Source organism: Manacus vitellinus, unplaced genomic scaffold (assembly GCF_001715985.3).
Source record: "Manacus vitellinus isolate BGI_N305 unplaced genomic scaffold, ASM171598v3 scaffold_5_pilon, whole genome shotgun sequence".
In the NCBI taxonomy this organism is placed as follows: Eukaryota; Metazoa; Chordata; class Aves; order Passeriformes; family Pipridae; genus Manacus; species Manacus vitellinus.
Window position 1 is genome coordinate 27,450,538 of NW_021940682.1, and position 16,984 is coordinate 27,467,521.

Genomic DNA, 16,984 nt, shown 5'->3' on the forward strand with positions numbered 1-16,984 from the left:
TCAATCCAGTTTCTATGCAGGTATGTAAAATTTGCATAATAAAAATCCTTATTTTAATTTTGATTTCAAAAACTGTTTGTCAGGAACTGATTTCTCTCTGATATTTTAGTTAATTGAAATATTTTTTGCCAAGATAACTAAACAGGCTACTGTTTACTGTTATTAATTAGAGAAATTTGTGTTGAATTCAGTTTATCAGAAGAAATAGGTGGTTCATATTTACATATATATTTTAAATTTTTCTAATTTTAAAACAAACAAATGTATTTTTAATCTGCTCTGAAAACTTTTAATGGCAAATTTTCCACAGCTTCCCTAATTATCTACAGTAGCGCTTAAATACCCTCGCAGCTAAAGCTTTTATTGATGTGCAACCTTGAACTGCTGCACTTTAGTTCTCTGTGGTATGTCAAAACTCAATGGGGAACAATGCTACCTTTCCCTTTAGAGTGACACTCCACCCTATCCCAGTGCTCCTTAGGTAAACACAAGACCACAGGTGCTTCACAGGGCAATAGTTAAAGAGGACACCATTCTTCACTGAGTCATATATTTCTCTACACCACTGTCCACCACAGAGAAAGCAGCAGAAACTCAGTGGGATTCTGCCGCAGTGCCAGCCTTTCTCGGATGGCAGCTGACCACCTTCCTTTCTCTTCACGTGGACAAGGGTAGACAACCAGAAAGCTGCCGGCAAACCTCGCAGAGCTCCAGTGTGAAATTCCACCTTTCGCGGATGGTCTTCTGCGGAGGTCTCCAGGCTCACACAAGCTACATTTACAAGAGGTGATGAGCCACCACGTGTCTGTGACCAACCTCGCGCTCTGCAAATGTGAGGACTCAGCCCCTGGCAGTGCAGAGTGCTGGGTGCGCTGGGTTTACTGAGGATGGCCGGCCGCACGCAGCACTTAAAAAGAGGTGATGGCCGGACTGGTGATGAGGCCGACGTCTTGATCCATCCAAAAGGGCCGCTACATGGTATGTCCCTTAATCCGAGGCCCTGCACAGCGCCAGCTACCGCCTCTCCCGGCTCCGCACGCGGATTTCCCTCGCCCGCAGTCAGCCCTCGGAGCAGGGCTTCACCCATGCACACGGCCCCCCGTGCCGCTGCCTGCAGCCCAGCCCTGGGACGGCACTGCACGGGCGGCGCGCAACGACAACGAGGCCGGCACAGCCAGCACGGCAGCCGCCCCGCCGCCCCCGCCCCAGTCGAGGCCGGGCGCCAGATCGCCCCCGCCGGTTCCTCCCCGCCCTGCGGCGTCTGCCGGAGGCATTGCGCCTCGCCCTGCTCTCTCCCTCCGGCGACTGCATGCGGCATCCCGGGCCGCTGCACCGCGACGGGACCCGGCCCCCCCGCCGCACAGCCCGGCTGCTGCGGTGCCCGGTCTCTTGCCCAGCGAGCGCGGCTGAGGCGGGGGCACCCGCAATGGCCCGGTCCGGTGCTGCAGCGATGCCGCAGCCCGCGCCGGGCCCGCCGGCGCCGCCCTGCGCCCGCCAGCAATCGCGGTCGGCCCGTGATGCTATGAGCCCCCTCCCCTGGGCCCTTCTCCGCCCCGCTCGCGCCATCCTCCTCCCACGAACGCCACCCTCCTCCTCGCCCCCTCCCTGCCCAGCCTCCCTTCCCGCCACGCCACGCCGGCCGGCAGCCGCGCTGTCAATCGGTCCAGCCCCGCCGCGCATGGCGACACTGACAGCCAGCCGCTCACGCTGGACAGAGTAGCGCGGCTGCGCACGTCCGCCCCCTGCCGGGAGGCACCGCGACGCCAGCGGGCTTTGCCCGCAGCCCCACCGGCCGGCGCTGCGCGCGCGCCCGCCCGCGACTTAGCCGGAGTCGCTTGGCGGCGGCCTAGGGGAGCGCCTTCCCGCGGGCTCAGTTGCGCGGAGAAGGGTGGCCCGAGGCAATAACTTGAGCGGCAGAGACCGCGATAGGGCTGGGCATCCGCCCCGCAGCGCGGCGGTGGGCGGACGCGCCAGCGCTCCGGTCCGGAGACGCTCCTTGTGCGCCTCTGCTGTCCCGCCCTGCTGGGGCTCCCGTCGCGCCCCCGCGTGCTCGGCGCCCAGGCCCCCGCGCGCCACCCTGCAGGTGGCTGGGCGGGGGATGCTCGGTGGTGGGGCAGCGCCGTTCGGCAGCGAGTCAGGAGCCCGAACCTCTCGACGGGAGCGTCGTTTGCCGGCAAAATGCGGCTTTTTGGGGGGCTTGCACGGGGGTGTAGGGTGTGCGAGGAAGAGATCGTGATTGCAAGTCCTCTGCTCGGCGACGGTAATGATGTTACCCTACAAAAGAGCGGCTCTGCGTATCTCCGTCGACAGTTACTCGGTCTGGGTAGAGAGCGCGGGGGGTGCTTGGATAGCCTTGAGCCCGTGTCAGTAACCTTATACAGGTAGCGTAAGAGGATGCTGAAATCTCGAAGTTATGTTACAATTCAACTTTTGCCTCCGGGCTGTAAAAATTGAACCTCTCCCCTGCAGTGGATTTGTCCCTGTAACAAGGCTTAGGAGAAACGTCATTAGGTTTCCGTGGGTTACAGAGAAGAGTAACTTACCATTCTGATTTTTTTTGCTCCTACCGTTCCATTGAGTAGAGAGGTCCAACAGCTCCCAGTGCAGCATCCTGAATTGCAGCAGTATCCTTCCTCCTCACTTGCATCCAGAGGCTCCAAGAGGCACCCAGCCTCTAAAAATTTTGTACTCTCAAAAGCATAATTGAGGTCAGTGCCTTGGTGTTTTAAATGTTTGTGGGGGTTTTTTAGAGGACTAAGATGGGTTTTCAAAGTAAGAGAGATTTTTTACTGTAAATCCTGCACAAAAGAAACACAAACTCAGTTTCAAAATGATAAAGGAGAGGTAGGCACCTTTTCTAGAACCCAACTGAGAGCAAAACAGCCCACAAAGTACTCTAAATACAGTTTTCTGGGCTTGAATTCCAGCATTAGTAGAAAGGGGGAATCTGAAGTTATTTTTACTGAAATAGCAAAGTGCTAGCCTGCACTTTAAATTAAACTGCTCAGAAATCCACTGTGTAATCTACAGTTTCACCCTAATACTGTTTTCAGTAAGCAGGACAAATCTATTTTCTGGCAAAGGGTTGAACAGATGGCAATCCATTAGCAAACCTGGCTTTTCAAAGGAAATTATTGCTATTTCAGAATTATACACTCCTTTTCGTTACTAAACCTATGCTTTAAAAATTCCACAATACACAAAAATGCAAATTAGTCCAAATTTAAATATAAGCATCTGTTGTCTGTGTCCAGGACATGCCTAACCATTTGGCAGGGATGTCAGCATTACAGTCTCCTTGGTTGTCAGCCAGGGCTGATATTAGTTTGAGTGAGATAAAACATCACAGAATGATAGGATGTGATGTGCAAAACGAAAATACAGGCAAGAGGAAATAGATTTAAATACCGCACCTGGCTTGCAGACGGCCCTTTTGTCAGAGGGATACACTTCATCACCTGTAACATGTTGCTGTTACATCAGCTGTAGAGGGTGGGCTGAAGCAACTCCAGAAGCAACTAGACCAAGCCCAGTGCTTCCAGATATTTCCACTGTAGTCTTTCTTTCACAGCCACAGGAGAAGGAAAGTTATAGATGGTGAGATTTTCCAGATTCCTGTTACTTTTGTTAAAGCAGACAAGCTATGTTTACCATCACTGTGCTTTGCACAGCTCTGCTGTAATCAAGGCACAGCCCTGAAAAGTCTTGTATGCTCATATCTGTTTTGCCATGTCCCACGCAGAGCTCAGCATAGTAAGAAAATAAGAGAGTGTTTCAGGAGAGGTGGTGTTGTTAGCCTTGTGGTGCTGGGGGAATTGCTGCTTCATGTCTATCCAGGACACGTTGTGCATTCCTCCTTGTTAAGGGCCACAGAAACGGTAAAACATCATAGGGATACATACATTAGAAATCTGAATTACCCTCTGACGTGGTCTCCTCCTGGACAAAACATATTCACTGTATTCTGCTACATAGATGGGAGCTTTCTTAAAGCCTGATGTAAATGGCATTCAAAACCTCTGATAAAATGAATTACCATTTAAAGGTGAAGGGCATGTTGTATATGAATGATTGAAAGCCAATTACATTCTGGAAGATTACTTCTGTCCAAAGCACAGGAATTAATTTCCTTAATTCCTATCATCATGTGCCTTTCTACCTGCACAAATGTGTGAAAGTTCCATTAGGGCTCTTTAATATGTAGAACAAGTTCACAAAATAATGGAAATTTTAATCACTTACAATTTAATCTCAAAGGCTTTTACCTGATCTTTGTGTGGTGCTCTACTGGGAGGAGGGGAAGAAATCAGCAGCTGTTTCGGGCAGGAAACATCAAGCAGTGCAAGCTATGAGTGGTACCATTTAGGGAAGGGTGGCCCCAAGCATTGGGCAGCTTTGGGAGGGGAAAGTGCCCGCCTGCTGAGTACAGCAGCAAAATAAATCTTCCAACAGCCAAATAAGTCTTCTCCATAAGAAAGTGCACCCTTCCTACCTTTATTGCAAATGTCTTGCATCCTGAATTGATACCACGCCATCAGTAATCTCCGGTGTTCATCGGAGCTAACTGGGGGAATATTTTTGGCCAATTCAACGCTTAAACCCTGAAGTTGTTGAGAGCTATATCTTATTCCAGGTTGAGACAGTTACATGTCTTTCATAAAATGATAAGTAAAAAAATGCAAAGTTGGGATTTTTTCTTTTTTTCTTTTTTTATTTCATTTTATGTTCAGGGTTATGGATTTTTAAAAGATTCCCAGCTTAATTTACCTCCATTCACTCCAATACAAAAGAGAAATGTTTAGAAGCACCTATACAGTTGTTTTTGACTTCTTCCACAGGTATGTCTTTAGTAAGAATTTTGTTGACACTGTTTACAGACAGCCCTGGTTCAGTTAGTTGGCATTTTTCCAACACTAATTATTTATATTGGCATACTGCTCATCATATCTTGCTGCCTTTGCCTCTCTTCATAATGTCCTTTGTCTTCCACAGAGGTGTTGTGTCACCCTTCCCCATGACCGGCAGTTGCTGCCTTTGCCTTTATTATCCAGGGTCCCAGGTCTCATTTGGATGCTGCCTTCTGTTGCCTTGCTCTTCTCAAAGCCCTGGTGCAGTTAACTCCATTGCTCTATGCATTGCCTGTAATCTTCATCCATTTTCACTGTTCAGCAACCCGATTTCCTCCTCTAATCCTCTGTTCTGCTGCCCTGTGACAGTCGGCACCTCACCAGCTTGATGTTGTCTCAGATGCTGCATACGCATCCAGCGACAGTGTTCTGCTTTTCTCCAAGTGCAGTGTCATCTACCCCAGCCAGCTTAGTCTCCTTATGGTTATCTGAGGACCTCCTGTGTATTCCTGTGTGCTGCAGGTACACGTTATAAGCAATGAGAAATTAAAGGAAGCTTGTGGGTGGGGTCGCTTAAAGAGTGTGCTAGCACAGTCTAATGGAAGTATTGTCTACAAGTACCATTACACTCCCAGAAATAACATTAGGAGGCAATAGATTTCTGTGCTGCCCTTGGCATACACTTCAGGAGTGGTCATATGGAGGCCTGCAAATTGAAGGAGACATCTTTCTAGCTATGCACTGTAGATTTTCCTATCTGAACTTCTTTATTTGGTCAAACATCTGGCAAATTTTTCATAAAACGTATTTTACTTCGAATTTTACTCGTGTTCTTCCTTTCAAGATGAAAATCTGCTTTGAAAGAAAACTGACCATGTATTTTCTCAGATTGCTGCAAAACTTCAGTCCCAGTTCCTCCGCATAGGATCATGAAAGTGGCAGCTTTAAAAGGGCACTTTTCAAAAGTCGTTCTTGTTTTTGAAGATATACAATTAGCCTGTGCAAAGACCATCTCGTGATTAAGAACAAGGGAATATCTTTTCATATGAAGCAGGACTTTCAACTGCCTTTTGTTAGTAATCCATGTCTTACTATGTTTTTCCCTATATAGGTACTATTCATGTCACTGATGGTTTCACTTCTTCATTTGACTGAGGATGAAAGAAGAAACTTGAATAGACTGAATATACAGTGCTGATATTTTAATCCCTGTGAAGTTTCATAACAAGGTCATATCTACTGGCTATTGACAACCAAATTTCTCTTGCTTTCAAATACATTCTTGGAAACTGGAAAGACTTCTTGCTGTTTGGCTGTAATGCCTAACTGAGTTCTGTTGGTTTTTATGAATTCAAGCAAATATTTTTCTAGTGGAGTGAGTGTTCCAAAACTTCCTGAAAATACTATATAAAGCACTGTGTTCAGTGACAATAAATAAGAGTATGAATGGACTTGGAATTGCCATCAGCTTTTAGAGATATTAGACAGACTCCATCAGATGTGGTATCAGATGGTGCCTGAGCAGTAATATACATAGGTACTTGCTAGAGTATTCCTCCTTCCTTCCTCCTCCTCTCTTCTTGTCATTTTTCTTTTGACTACATAAATGGGGAATTTTTTTCCCCATCTGTGCCTATATATATGTACACAACGAAAATTGTATCGAACATAAGTTGCAGTAGACTGTGCATCCATTATTGTAATGTGTACTATCTTGGAAAAAAAACCCAACATACTCATCAGGAAGAGAAAATCAGATTCATAAAGTGTGAAATACAGTCCTTGACGGGGGAGCAGATCTCTGTCACCCAGGGTGAAGCCCTGTGGAGCAGTGCTAAGTGATGTGCTGCTCCCTGCCTGGCTGCCTGTCTGTCATGGGGATGTCTTCTCTTGCTCTTCAGCTAAAATTGAAAAATACTTCTGCAAGTGCCGCACACTTTAAGTCTAACGTATCTCCACTTCATATGCCAACTGAGGATGTATAAATAACCAAATTAATTCTTCCAAGTAAAAGAAAAAAGGACTGTTGTTTGTAGGGACAGGACGAAAGTGACAGTTCTAGTCACAGACTGAAATGCTTGGGTTTTTTACATCAGTGTATCAACATTTATTTGATTTTTAAATGCATTTTTATTAAAGGATGGAATAAGTTAAGCAGATGGAGAGAGTGGTTTGTGGGTGATGACTGGGACACTTTATGAAGGTCTGTGTGTTTGAAGTTTTGGTTAGTTAAATGTAGTTCAGCTGTGCCACCTGGAACTCTGGAGCTGGAGTAGGAGCAAGTACCTGTCTACGTGTCATCTCTGATGTTCATGAGTGGAGTAAAAATACACAGTTTTAAAAGCTAAATGCACATGTCCAGCTTAAATGTCTCTGGCAGTACGGTCCTCACTTGAAGAGGTGCTGGGGTACATGGCAGCATGGGAGCTCTGTGCCAGGTGAGATGTGCCTGAGGCGGCTGGGCACCCACAGGAGCACATCCCTTTGGTTGGGCTCCCCCTTATAGGTGGGGCCCTGTCTTTCAGCCCAGAGTGATGCCCAGTGACAATGAGATTGAGAGAGACCTGCACCTGTATGCAGACACACAGAAGCATCTTTTACAAAACACATGCCAACTTTTAACATTGTCACCTTTGTGGAGTGTCAAGGGGGAATACCTTAAATTTCCAGTCAACTTTCCCTCAGAAACGTGTAACTGATAGGAAGACAGAATTGGAGAAGCAGGATGTGTGGTCAGAACAAGTTTGTGAGACACCTTTGAAAGAGTAACGAGGCTTGTGGCCAACCGATGGCTATGCAGGGACCTTGAGTTTGTCCTGCTCTGTCAGGATAAAAATGTTCTTTAGACATGATAGCAGAGAATTAATCATTTTAATCTATCTGAATTTATCCTGCATAGAGCAAAATGGTAAGCTGAACTTGCCTGTCTGTGTCCTGCTTCTGACACCTCTAAGGGAACCTGCTCCTGCAGCTGAGTGAAGGGGATAGAGGCTATGACAGGCCCCTGCACAGGTGCAGGATTCACCATTTGCATCAAGTTGGTGATTAGAAAGCACAAGGGATCGTATTTTTGTATATTGTAAATGTATATTCTCTATTTGCATATAATATTGAAAAAGAAGAATTTGTTTTCTAAATAACATCCCTGTACTAGATCCTACAAACTTTAGTTTCACACTGATGTCTGAGAGACATTTGTGTAACTATAGAAAAAAAAAATTCGTCTCTAGATGTAACTGTAAATAAACAATTTTCTTAATTCTGTCCTATTGCTTGGTTTGGACTTCTCTGATGTTACTAGAAAGAAAGCTTTTTAAAAGCTGTGACAAGCTAAGTCATCAGCTTTATGCAGAGGATAATTTCACTGTTTCAGGACACGTATGTGCCCGTCTCTCCTTAACATAGATGACCCTCATGCAAGCGCAAAAAATATAAGTACGAGTTTTTGTCTCCGTGTTATTAAATACAAAATACTGTTCCTGTAGGTAGTGCAATAGAATTCGACATATGAATTAGGTAGAACTATCAATTTCAATTGCTCATTAGAAGCACAAATAATGAGAAGTTAAGGATTTAAGGGAAATCAAGTTAAGGCAGATGGTGTTTTGAGAAGCATATAACTGTAAATTTGTGAGTCTGCCTTCTATCACATGCAGTTAATTTGTTTCACATGATGCATTTTTGCAAAAGTACTATTTACTAATGTGCTATGAACTGTACATATATGTATAAATCCAGGCATTTTCAAAGCTAATCTTATTTTGAGATATTTGCTGGAGAGCCAGCCTCTGAATGAGAAACATTCAATTATTAATTCTCTATTCAGATGAGAAAATTTGATTAATAAATACACATTTACATATAATAACGTTTTCCTAAGCGTATAAAGCACAAGGTTGGGTCTTAGATATGTTAAATACAGAGGGAGATGTATGTACATATTTGAGAACTTGTATTACCAGGGTCCAAAACAGAGAGGTTAAATAAATGTCAGATTTCTCAAATGCAACTCAGCTAAGCTGCCGGGAAATGCACACAGCTTCTCATAATATGTTGTTACCCTACTGCTACTTTACTAATAATTGTAAGAAAAAAAGAGATGAAAAAATCTTAATCGGAGATTAAAGAGATTGAAGAGATGGGAGAATGATTCTTTACTGTTTAAAAGATGGAACAGTGAAGTATCCATGAATACATAGAGCATCAAAGCATTGATTTTGTTTCTTTACAAACAAGGATAATTGTATAAGGAAGAGCATTGCCAAAGAGGCTCTTAATTTATTTCTCCTGAACAGCAGTTGTATTTTTACTAGTTCTTTTCAATAAAAGCCCATGTTTAATCACTAATCCTTTACACCCTCTTTAATTTTCTATTTCAGACGTGTTTTCTGAAAAAAGTAAATCTCCTGGACCTTAAGGTATCAATTCCCCTACAATCAGTTAAGCATTGGGGAAGAATGTACTTGAAACAGATTAGGTGGATAATTATGGCCATCAGCAGCAGTCTAAGCCCTCAGAAATTTATATATCATCATCTCCACTTTTCAATAGATTTGGCAGCAGTGTTTTTGTGAATCAGTACTTACTGAATCAACACAGGAGCAAAAGAATAATATAGCTGTTCTTTGTTATACAGAGACAGGCCAGAGAAACTTGAAGAGGGCATGATGGCTTTAAAATCTATGAAGCAGCCTTTGGAAAAAGGGGTAGTTGGACGTCTGAACCCCTCTGTAGCTAATAGTCTTGTAACCTGACAGTGATAGCTATAAGTCACTACTAATTTATACAGTACCTTTTGCATCCTAATGGTACAACCATGTCAAAGTTGTCAAAACCACTCATATCTTAGGTAGACACCTTGAAAAATCAAGCTGCAACCTGAGAAGAGTTCCAATACTGCTGTTCCAATTCTCGGGATCATTCAACATGTAGGACACCAAGCAACAGAACTGCAAAGGTGACAGTGAGCTCTCTGTTTCTCACAGGGGTTTTCTGTTTCAAGGTTTTGTTCGTAACTTGCTGCAGCAATTCAATAGTCACAGTTTTCTTCAAAGATCATACTTGTTTCAAATTTGAAAGCTAACAGTGGTCAGTTGTTGAAATCTGCCAACAGTGTGTCTGTGCTGCCTTGTTTTGTGGGCATTTATTAACAAAGGATTTTATTTATATTGCTTTCTTCTAGTTGTTGTAGCTTTTCAGCTACACACTTCCAAAGAACAAGTTTTTTTCCTTTCCTGAGAAATGACTAGTATGTAGCCAGGTACCAGAGGGATTCAGTCTGCAAAAAGCAATATCCTTAAATCCACTAAAATTTAAGAGAGAATATTAAGTCTCTTCTCATTACCTGAACCTACAGATAAAGTGTTTGCTATGTGTACATAATGACTATGTTGCATCCATTGTTTTGCACAAATGACATCTTTTCACTGTTGTCTCATCAGACTCTCAAGCCAGCTAGAAAAACAGAAGATAAAATTGTGATCCGAGACTTCAAGTGACAGTTTGTATTGTCACTATGTACGCTTGCCGGTTGCCCATGGCCATCTTTCTCATCTTTCTGGTAATAACATAAAAAGATTTAAGACTAAGATTAGCTGGAGAGATAATAACTGAGGGGAGGCAGCAGGAGAGTCTAGTAATGACATGCAAACAGAGAAAAAAGTGAGAGTTACTGCTTTGGCTTGAACATAGTGCCTGTTGTGAAGGAGAATTAGCATCCCTAAGTTAACCCTACCTCCTTTTGCGAGACACCTGTTGGGGCCTTTTTTTCCCCCTCTTCCTGTCTTCTTACCTGCCAACAAAAATATCTGTGATGCAGAATAAAAACACACGCTGGAAGTAGCAGCGTGAAAAGGCATGAGGTTGCCCATATGGCAAATAGTTTTGTTTTGTGATGCTTACAGAGGGTGTATAAATACTTGCTTTTGCTTAGGCAAGGGAGCAAGAGAATGGATTTTAGCTAAGAGAAAAGCATATTGTTTTTTATTCTGTTTTTCTTTGTTCAGGCAACGTTATTACTGGTAATTATTTCTGTTTTCTGCCTCTAGCTTAGTCAAATTTTCAATTCCTTCGCTGATTTTGATTTTTTTCTCTATATACTTGTGGTTTAAAACACCAAAGTAAGTATTCTGTCTAAGTAGAGTCTTTGGGTTATATTAGTATATCAGCCCTTTCTTTTTCGTTTAATCTGGGATCAGAACCTCTAAAGTATTTACATTTCCAGTTCCAGCCAAGTGTCCAAAGTGCTTTTGTCTAGTGTTTAAAGGAGCTTCACTCCAGCATGGTGAACGGTGTCAGCTGAGGAAGCCAGGTGTTTTCATCATACTGAATTTCTCAGGGAATTATAGCTTTGCTTCAAAGGATTTTCTTCTTGTTATTTCATAGTTTTAAGAAGTCAGACAGAACACTGTTTTACATGTCCTGTGTAGGCAGATAACTGCTTTAAACACATGCAATCTCTCCTTTTTAAAAAAATGCTTTCGGAAAGACTGAGAATTTAAATAACACAAAGTCTGAAACTACAAAATACCCTACTTCCTTCAGGAAGCAAGGGTTAATTAATATATACTTATATATTCCTTATATAAATAATACTTATTTGAACACAAAATAAACTTTAAAAAACCTGTGGTCTTTTGGTAACATATTTGTAGCCACATGTACCTAAGCAAAAAGAAAGGATCAAAATCATGTCTCATCTGTTCTATTCAGCGGTGAACAACTAACTATAAATCCTAGTTATGATCACAAAGAGCAGATGTGATTAAGCAATATAAAGTCAAAACTACACAGAAAGGAAAGGAAAAAAAAAAGGAATTTTACCTTCCCTTCCCTTTTCTCTAGAGGTAATTCAGGTGAAAAATCTTGACATTCTGTTTTAAGTACTGTGTGAGAAAATACCATAGTTTTCAATGCTCTTCTATATCCATTTTCAGCTTTATGTTTTGATCTTTTCACTTTAAGGATCATTTCATATCTTGTTTTCACACTGATGCTATGTTCAATGCCTTCTATACAAAGCAGTGTGTACTGTCAAATGTAAAGGGCTGGTGTAGCTGTAGTTTCATCTTTCTCACAGATGGCAAAATCTTCTAGTAAAAATTTCAAACTCATATTTATGCACCTTCTCATCCTGATTGCTTTAGAGATTGCAATGAAACTAATAATTTGGAAGAACAAAAATCATACCAGTGTTTAAAAATTATTAGGTTTTAAGGTTAATTTTAAATGTTTATCTTTGAAAATTCTAATTGCATTATTGCTCTTCAATAATGGCTTGAATTAATCCAGTGAAATTCATCTTATTGAATCAATCCTAAATTACCCATTAATTCAGTCTTTACTGTTTTGTGATTTGTTGTTATTTCTCTAAAAATCAGCACTGAAAATATGTCAGTACCAAACCACTTTCTCTAAGTATCTGTGGAACTCGTAATAGTTTTAGGTACTCTGTAGATCAATCTCACACATGCACAAGCAAACAAAATCTGAAATTGCTGACAAAGACGTTCCTTTGATTTACATCAGTCATATGAAGGCTCAAGGAAAAAACTGGACTAGCTTTATCTGTGTACAGTAATGAATATGCTAAGAAAATTGACCCAAGTAAAGCAAATATAGTTCTCCCAGCTGGCCTTCATGGTAGGTTGAGGCTATGGTAATCCCTAGCTGAGGGTAAGAACAGAAATCACTTGTTAAAACTTAGTAGGGTAAGAAGGGGGTTGAAATTGTAGACATTGTGAGGTTCAGAGAACACAGGAGCATATTTTTTCATTTAAGGGAACCTTTTGAATGTTGAATGAGCTAAGCAGAGTATTCAGGAGCAGTATGCCTGAAATGTCAGTATTTCAGTGTTTGAAGAGAGCACTGAGGAGTGTTGGTGGTGTTGAGGATGCTGAGTGGAGGGGTCTCAACACAGTTTGCTGTCTATATTTGGATCACAGGTAGCACTACTTTCTCTGCAAATAAACTGTGTCCTTTCTATAAGTTATTTTGCAAAATGTCTCAGACCATTGCTATCATGTTCAGGTGTGGCTGCCAAAGCTGCTGGGAAGACTCATGGTATATAACACTGCCTTGGGGTGTGCAGCAGTTGGATCATAGGCTCTGTGCCTGAGAAATGGAGTGAAGCAGAGAACTTGAACGCCTGTGATGTGCTTGAGAAGCTAGAGCCAAACAGAATCTAAGTGCGGCTCAAACATATCGAAACGTAGACCAAAACGAGGTCTGATGAGTAGCCAAAGCAAATGAGCCTGTCCCAGGCGTTGGGGAATGTATGCAGAAACCCATGGGGGTATGCCGTTAATGGCATTTAGGGCAGTCATCTCACATCAGGCAAAATGAGAGAGACAGACATACACTCAGTTATCTCTCATGATTTCTTGATTTTTCTCATACATCAAGAAGAAAAAGAAATCCATAAAATCATTAGTTAAGGCATTTTAAAAAGCTTTAACTTAAAAGTGCATTGACCTCCCTTGTAATGACACTGTTCTTGTCAAATGTAACTCTTCTGAGGTATGACGTCTCCTGGACCACACGGAGATGAATTTGCATGACTCGTTCACAGTATATCTGGACAGTAAGAGTGGGCTTCATCATACTGTAGATGTCTGATATGTAGGATGCAGTCATTTACATCTGAGGTAATTATCTAGTCTCCCTTTATGGTCAACAAAGGGACCAGACGCTCCCAGAGTATGATTCATTTCATCTAAAATAGGTCAGATGAATCAAAGCCTCAAAGTGTCTGTTTTTCCGTGTTAACTGTAACAGCAGTGTAGGGTGAGTTGCTAAGCTGTTGATGTCTGCATCAGAAGTGTGGCAGCTTGAAACCCTCACCACAAGATAAATCATGAGAGTTCTGTATGGTTGTTCTTTGTTATACTTGTTTGTGTATTCGTTGTAATGTTTAACCACAGGAGTGTAAAGTGACAGTGCATTAAATCTGTAAATGCTACCCATATCAACTAAACTAGAGTATGAAAGCAGTGGTAGTATTATTCTTGCTATAAATAATTTGAATAGACCTCACAGATGCATACTATAAAGTGTGGAATAACATTGCTGTTTTTTAACAGCTTGGCTCCTTGCTCCCTGCACATCAAGTGTGATTTACCATGGTGAAGCACACCTTTATGCTTACTGATTAGCATGAAATTTTGGGCAAGATAATTATATCAATTTAAATGGGAAAAAAGGCTACTCTTTCCTTCAACGTTTCTGAACTCTTCAGATTAGATTAAATAAATATATTCAATTAATGGAAGGGCTTCTGAATTTTGAGAGAACACTGTGCTGATAGTAAGGAACCAAAGAGATGAATGGAAGCATATTGGACTATCTGGTATTTGATACCAGAGTAAGACTTGCCATGTTGTACAAAGCAGTGGCTGACAGCAGAGCTCTAGTAATACAGAGCATTTTCCAGAGATATACACTGAAATATTTCTGAAGCTGGTGCTTTAACCGTGAAGCCATATAAATAGTTTGATACAATGTAGTAGGGCTGCTGGCTATGAATTATGAATTAACTTTTGGTTAAGAATTTTGGTTTCTGAACCATTGATTACCTGCTGTCATTTGATAATGTTTGGAGACGATTGCTAAATATAGTAAAGCATCCTGTGTAGGCTTGGAGAATTATGATAAAAAGTTGACAAAATAACATTAAGAATTCTGGATTGTATTCTCATGAGTTTAAAGGAATAACTAAACCTCAATGCAAGTATTGGAGGAATGAAAAACTACTGACAATTATAAGGACCTGTTATGTCATACAGATTCTTCACCTTCAAGAAGAACTAAAGGTCTTCAAGCACAATGGAACGGAGCTTGAAAACTTCCAGGGTTATTATTCGGTAATGCCATGGTGCCATGGTGAAGCTAGCGAATATTTTAGAGACCTACTGAGTGTCCTTACTGTCAATCTGTAGTGATGTTTTACTCTTTGAGGTATCAAAGGATGGTGTTTATGCATTACATTTACTTTTCTTAGTAACTAGCATAGTAATGCAGTGAAAGTCTCCAGAATTAACAGGAATGAGGCATAGAAAGACCCTCAGAAGATGAGAAACCTCTTCTCTATCTTGATAGTAAACAAGTGGTCACTGTATTTTGGTTTTGGGAACAACCCAACAACTTAATTCTAGAGTACTTACCAGAGTAAAGAAACACTGTGTTTCTGAGTGATTACTATTTGAACCCAAACTGATATTGCATGGCTTTGTAGCTTACTATTTAACTATCTAATAGTCTCTTAAGTCAGAGGATAATATATTTGTTTTAAGGACTGCAGACCAATTCACTCATAGACTAGCACAAGAAGGGAAGGTTAGACACTTACCTTGGTATACACAGAATAGTTTTCACATTTTGCAGTATAAATCATGCATGTGCATTCTTTTTCAAGAGTCACTCTGGTATTAAATGGGACACATTTAGCATGCTAAAATCATTTGCTACATTTTTCCTAATAGCTCTCAACCTGACTAAACTGAAACAAGCATAAACCCTGCACAAAATCTACCAGAGTGAAACCACAGGCTAAACAATTTTCAGAGAATGCTGGAGGCTGGTCTAGGCAATTTTAATGGTAATACGAAAGAGCACCAAGTTCAGACCAGCCTAGATTCGTTCTGTGGATTCATAATTTGCTGTCGAGTTGTAAAAGCTGTATTGGGAAAAGCATTTGCTTTTTAAAACGTCTAGCAGATAAAACATCAGTCTGCAGTGTTCGTTGCTAGCTGTTTGAACAAGAGCCAGCAAGTGAAAACAATATGTAACAGAACAAAGTGATAACTAAGCCAGTTGACCTTTTTTTTTTTTTTAAACTACCTTGTGGTATATATCTATGTATACATGATGTATACAGTATTCCACTTGTACTGCAGTATGTTATCTTGCTACTTGAATGTCCTAGTGATTCTTCTCAGGGTTTGTATAGTAATCTTCTGCTTGTGTCCTGCTAGCAGTGCAAATGAAGCATCATTCAAGTGAAAATACAGAAAAAACACTTGAAATGAAGATTTTTTTCTGAGAGTCATGCTTTTCTTCTCATGAGTGCACTTGATAAAATATGTTCCACCTACCCGCAGCCTCCTACCTTCTCTGTGTTCCACTGATAACATGACCCACCACACTGAAACAGTATTATTTCCTGAAAGGCTGTAGGCAAGCATGATGATGAGAAGAAAAAAGAGAAACGAATGTTAAACAGAATGAGAGAGAGAAGAATTGTGCATATCTATGAGGAAATCAGAAAAAAGGAGATAATTAAAAAAGGTGGAGTGCGAGTTGGCTATGATAAGGGGGGAAATACGTGCATATTCCTTTTAAAAAGTATGCATCATAGAATACAGAGGAACAGTTCTACCCACATCATCAGTCAATTCCTATCAATTTGTGGGATATGAATGGGGGAAATGAAGATAAATTTCAATGACATTAGCGCGAGTTTCATTTTAGTATAATGGCTCATATTTTAGAAAATGTTTGAGAGTAGGCAAAACAATCGTTTTCAAAAGTTGAGTTAAATATCTTTGCTTAAGGAAAGGACAAAAGAAATACACAGAAATAAAAAGCAAGGTATTTCCTTTGTGTAGCACTTAACTAATTTTAACATAATTCCAGGGACTTTTTTAACATATATCTATATAAATACACACACACTCTTCTCAGCAATTTGCCCTTTCCACAAGTATGTAAGAAAATGGTATCTAAGCAAAAATCCTTGGTGATAACACTGACAAGCAAAGCTAGTTAGATTTATAATCAGAGGACGATTTGAGACAGGAAAATTATCCTAACAGTATATATCAAACATATGACAATTCTAGTTGACTTCAACAGGGGTGGATTCCCTGCTATGTGCTTGGAAATAATGTAACTTGGAAGTCTTCCTCATTGCCAGTCATATCACTTCTTTGAGCAAACAGTCTAGTTTTAGCTGGAGCTCAACATGAGAGAACCATCGGCAAAAAGCCTATGCATCACTTAAGTTCTTGTGCACTGATAAATTTCACTTTTTAACCTGTCCTAAAGCAATTGTTCATTCAAGTCTCCCCTTCAAAGTTATTAATGGAAGGAAATACAGCCTATTTCATGAGGTCCTATTTTATACACTCATGTTAATACAT

At 41.2% G+C, this 16,984-nt stretch overlaps 1 protein-coding gene across 3 annotated transcripts in view; it reads left to right on the forward strand.

Moving 5' to 3' along the window:
- The first annotated feature begins 641 nt into the window (after positions 1-641).
- The window catches only part of LIN7A (lin-7 homolog A, crumbs cell polarity complex component), a 49,172-nt gene continuing 32,829 nt past the window's right edge, over positions 642-16,984 (forward strand). The window contains exon 1 of one of the 3 annotated variants that reach the window (XM_018080853.2): positions 642-978. In XM_018080853.2, the coding sequence (XP_017936342.1) occupies positions 888-978 (91 nt within the window). In that variant the 5' untranslated portion in view covers positions 642-887. Of the gene's footprint in view, positions 979-1,683; positions 1,716-16,984 lie in introns of those variants that run through there. The other 2 variants (XM_018080854.2, XM_029963652.1) reach the window with 2 other exon arrangements.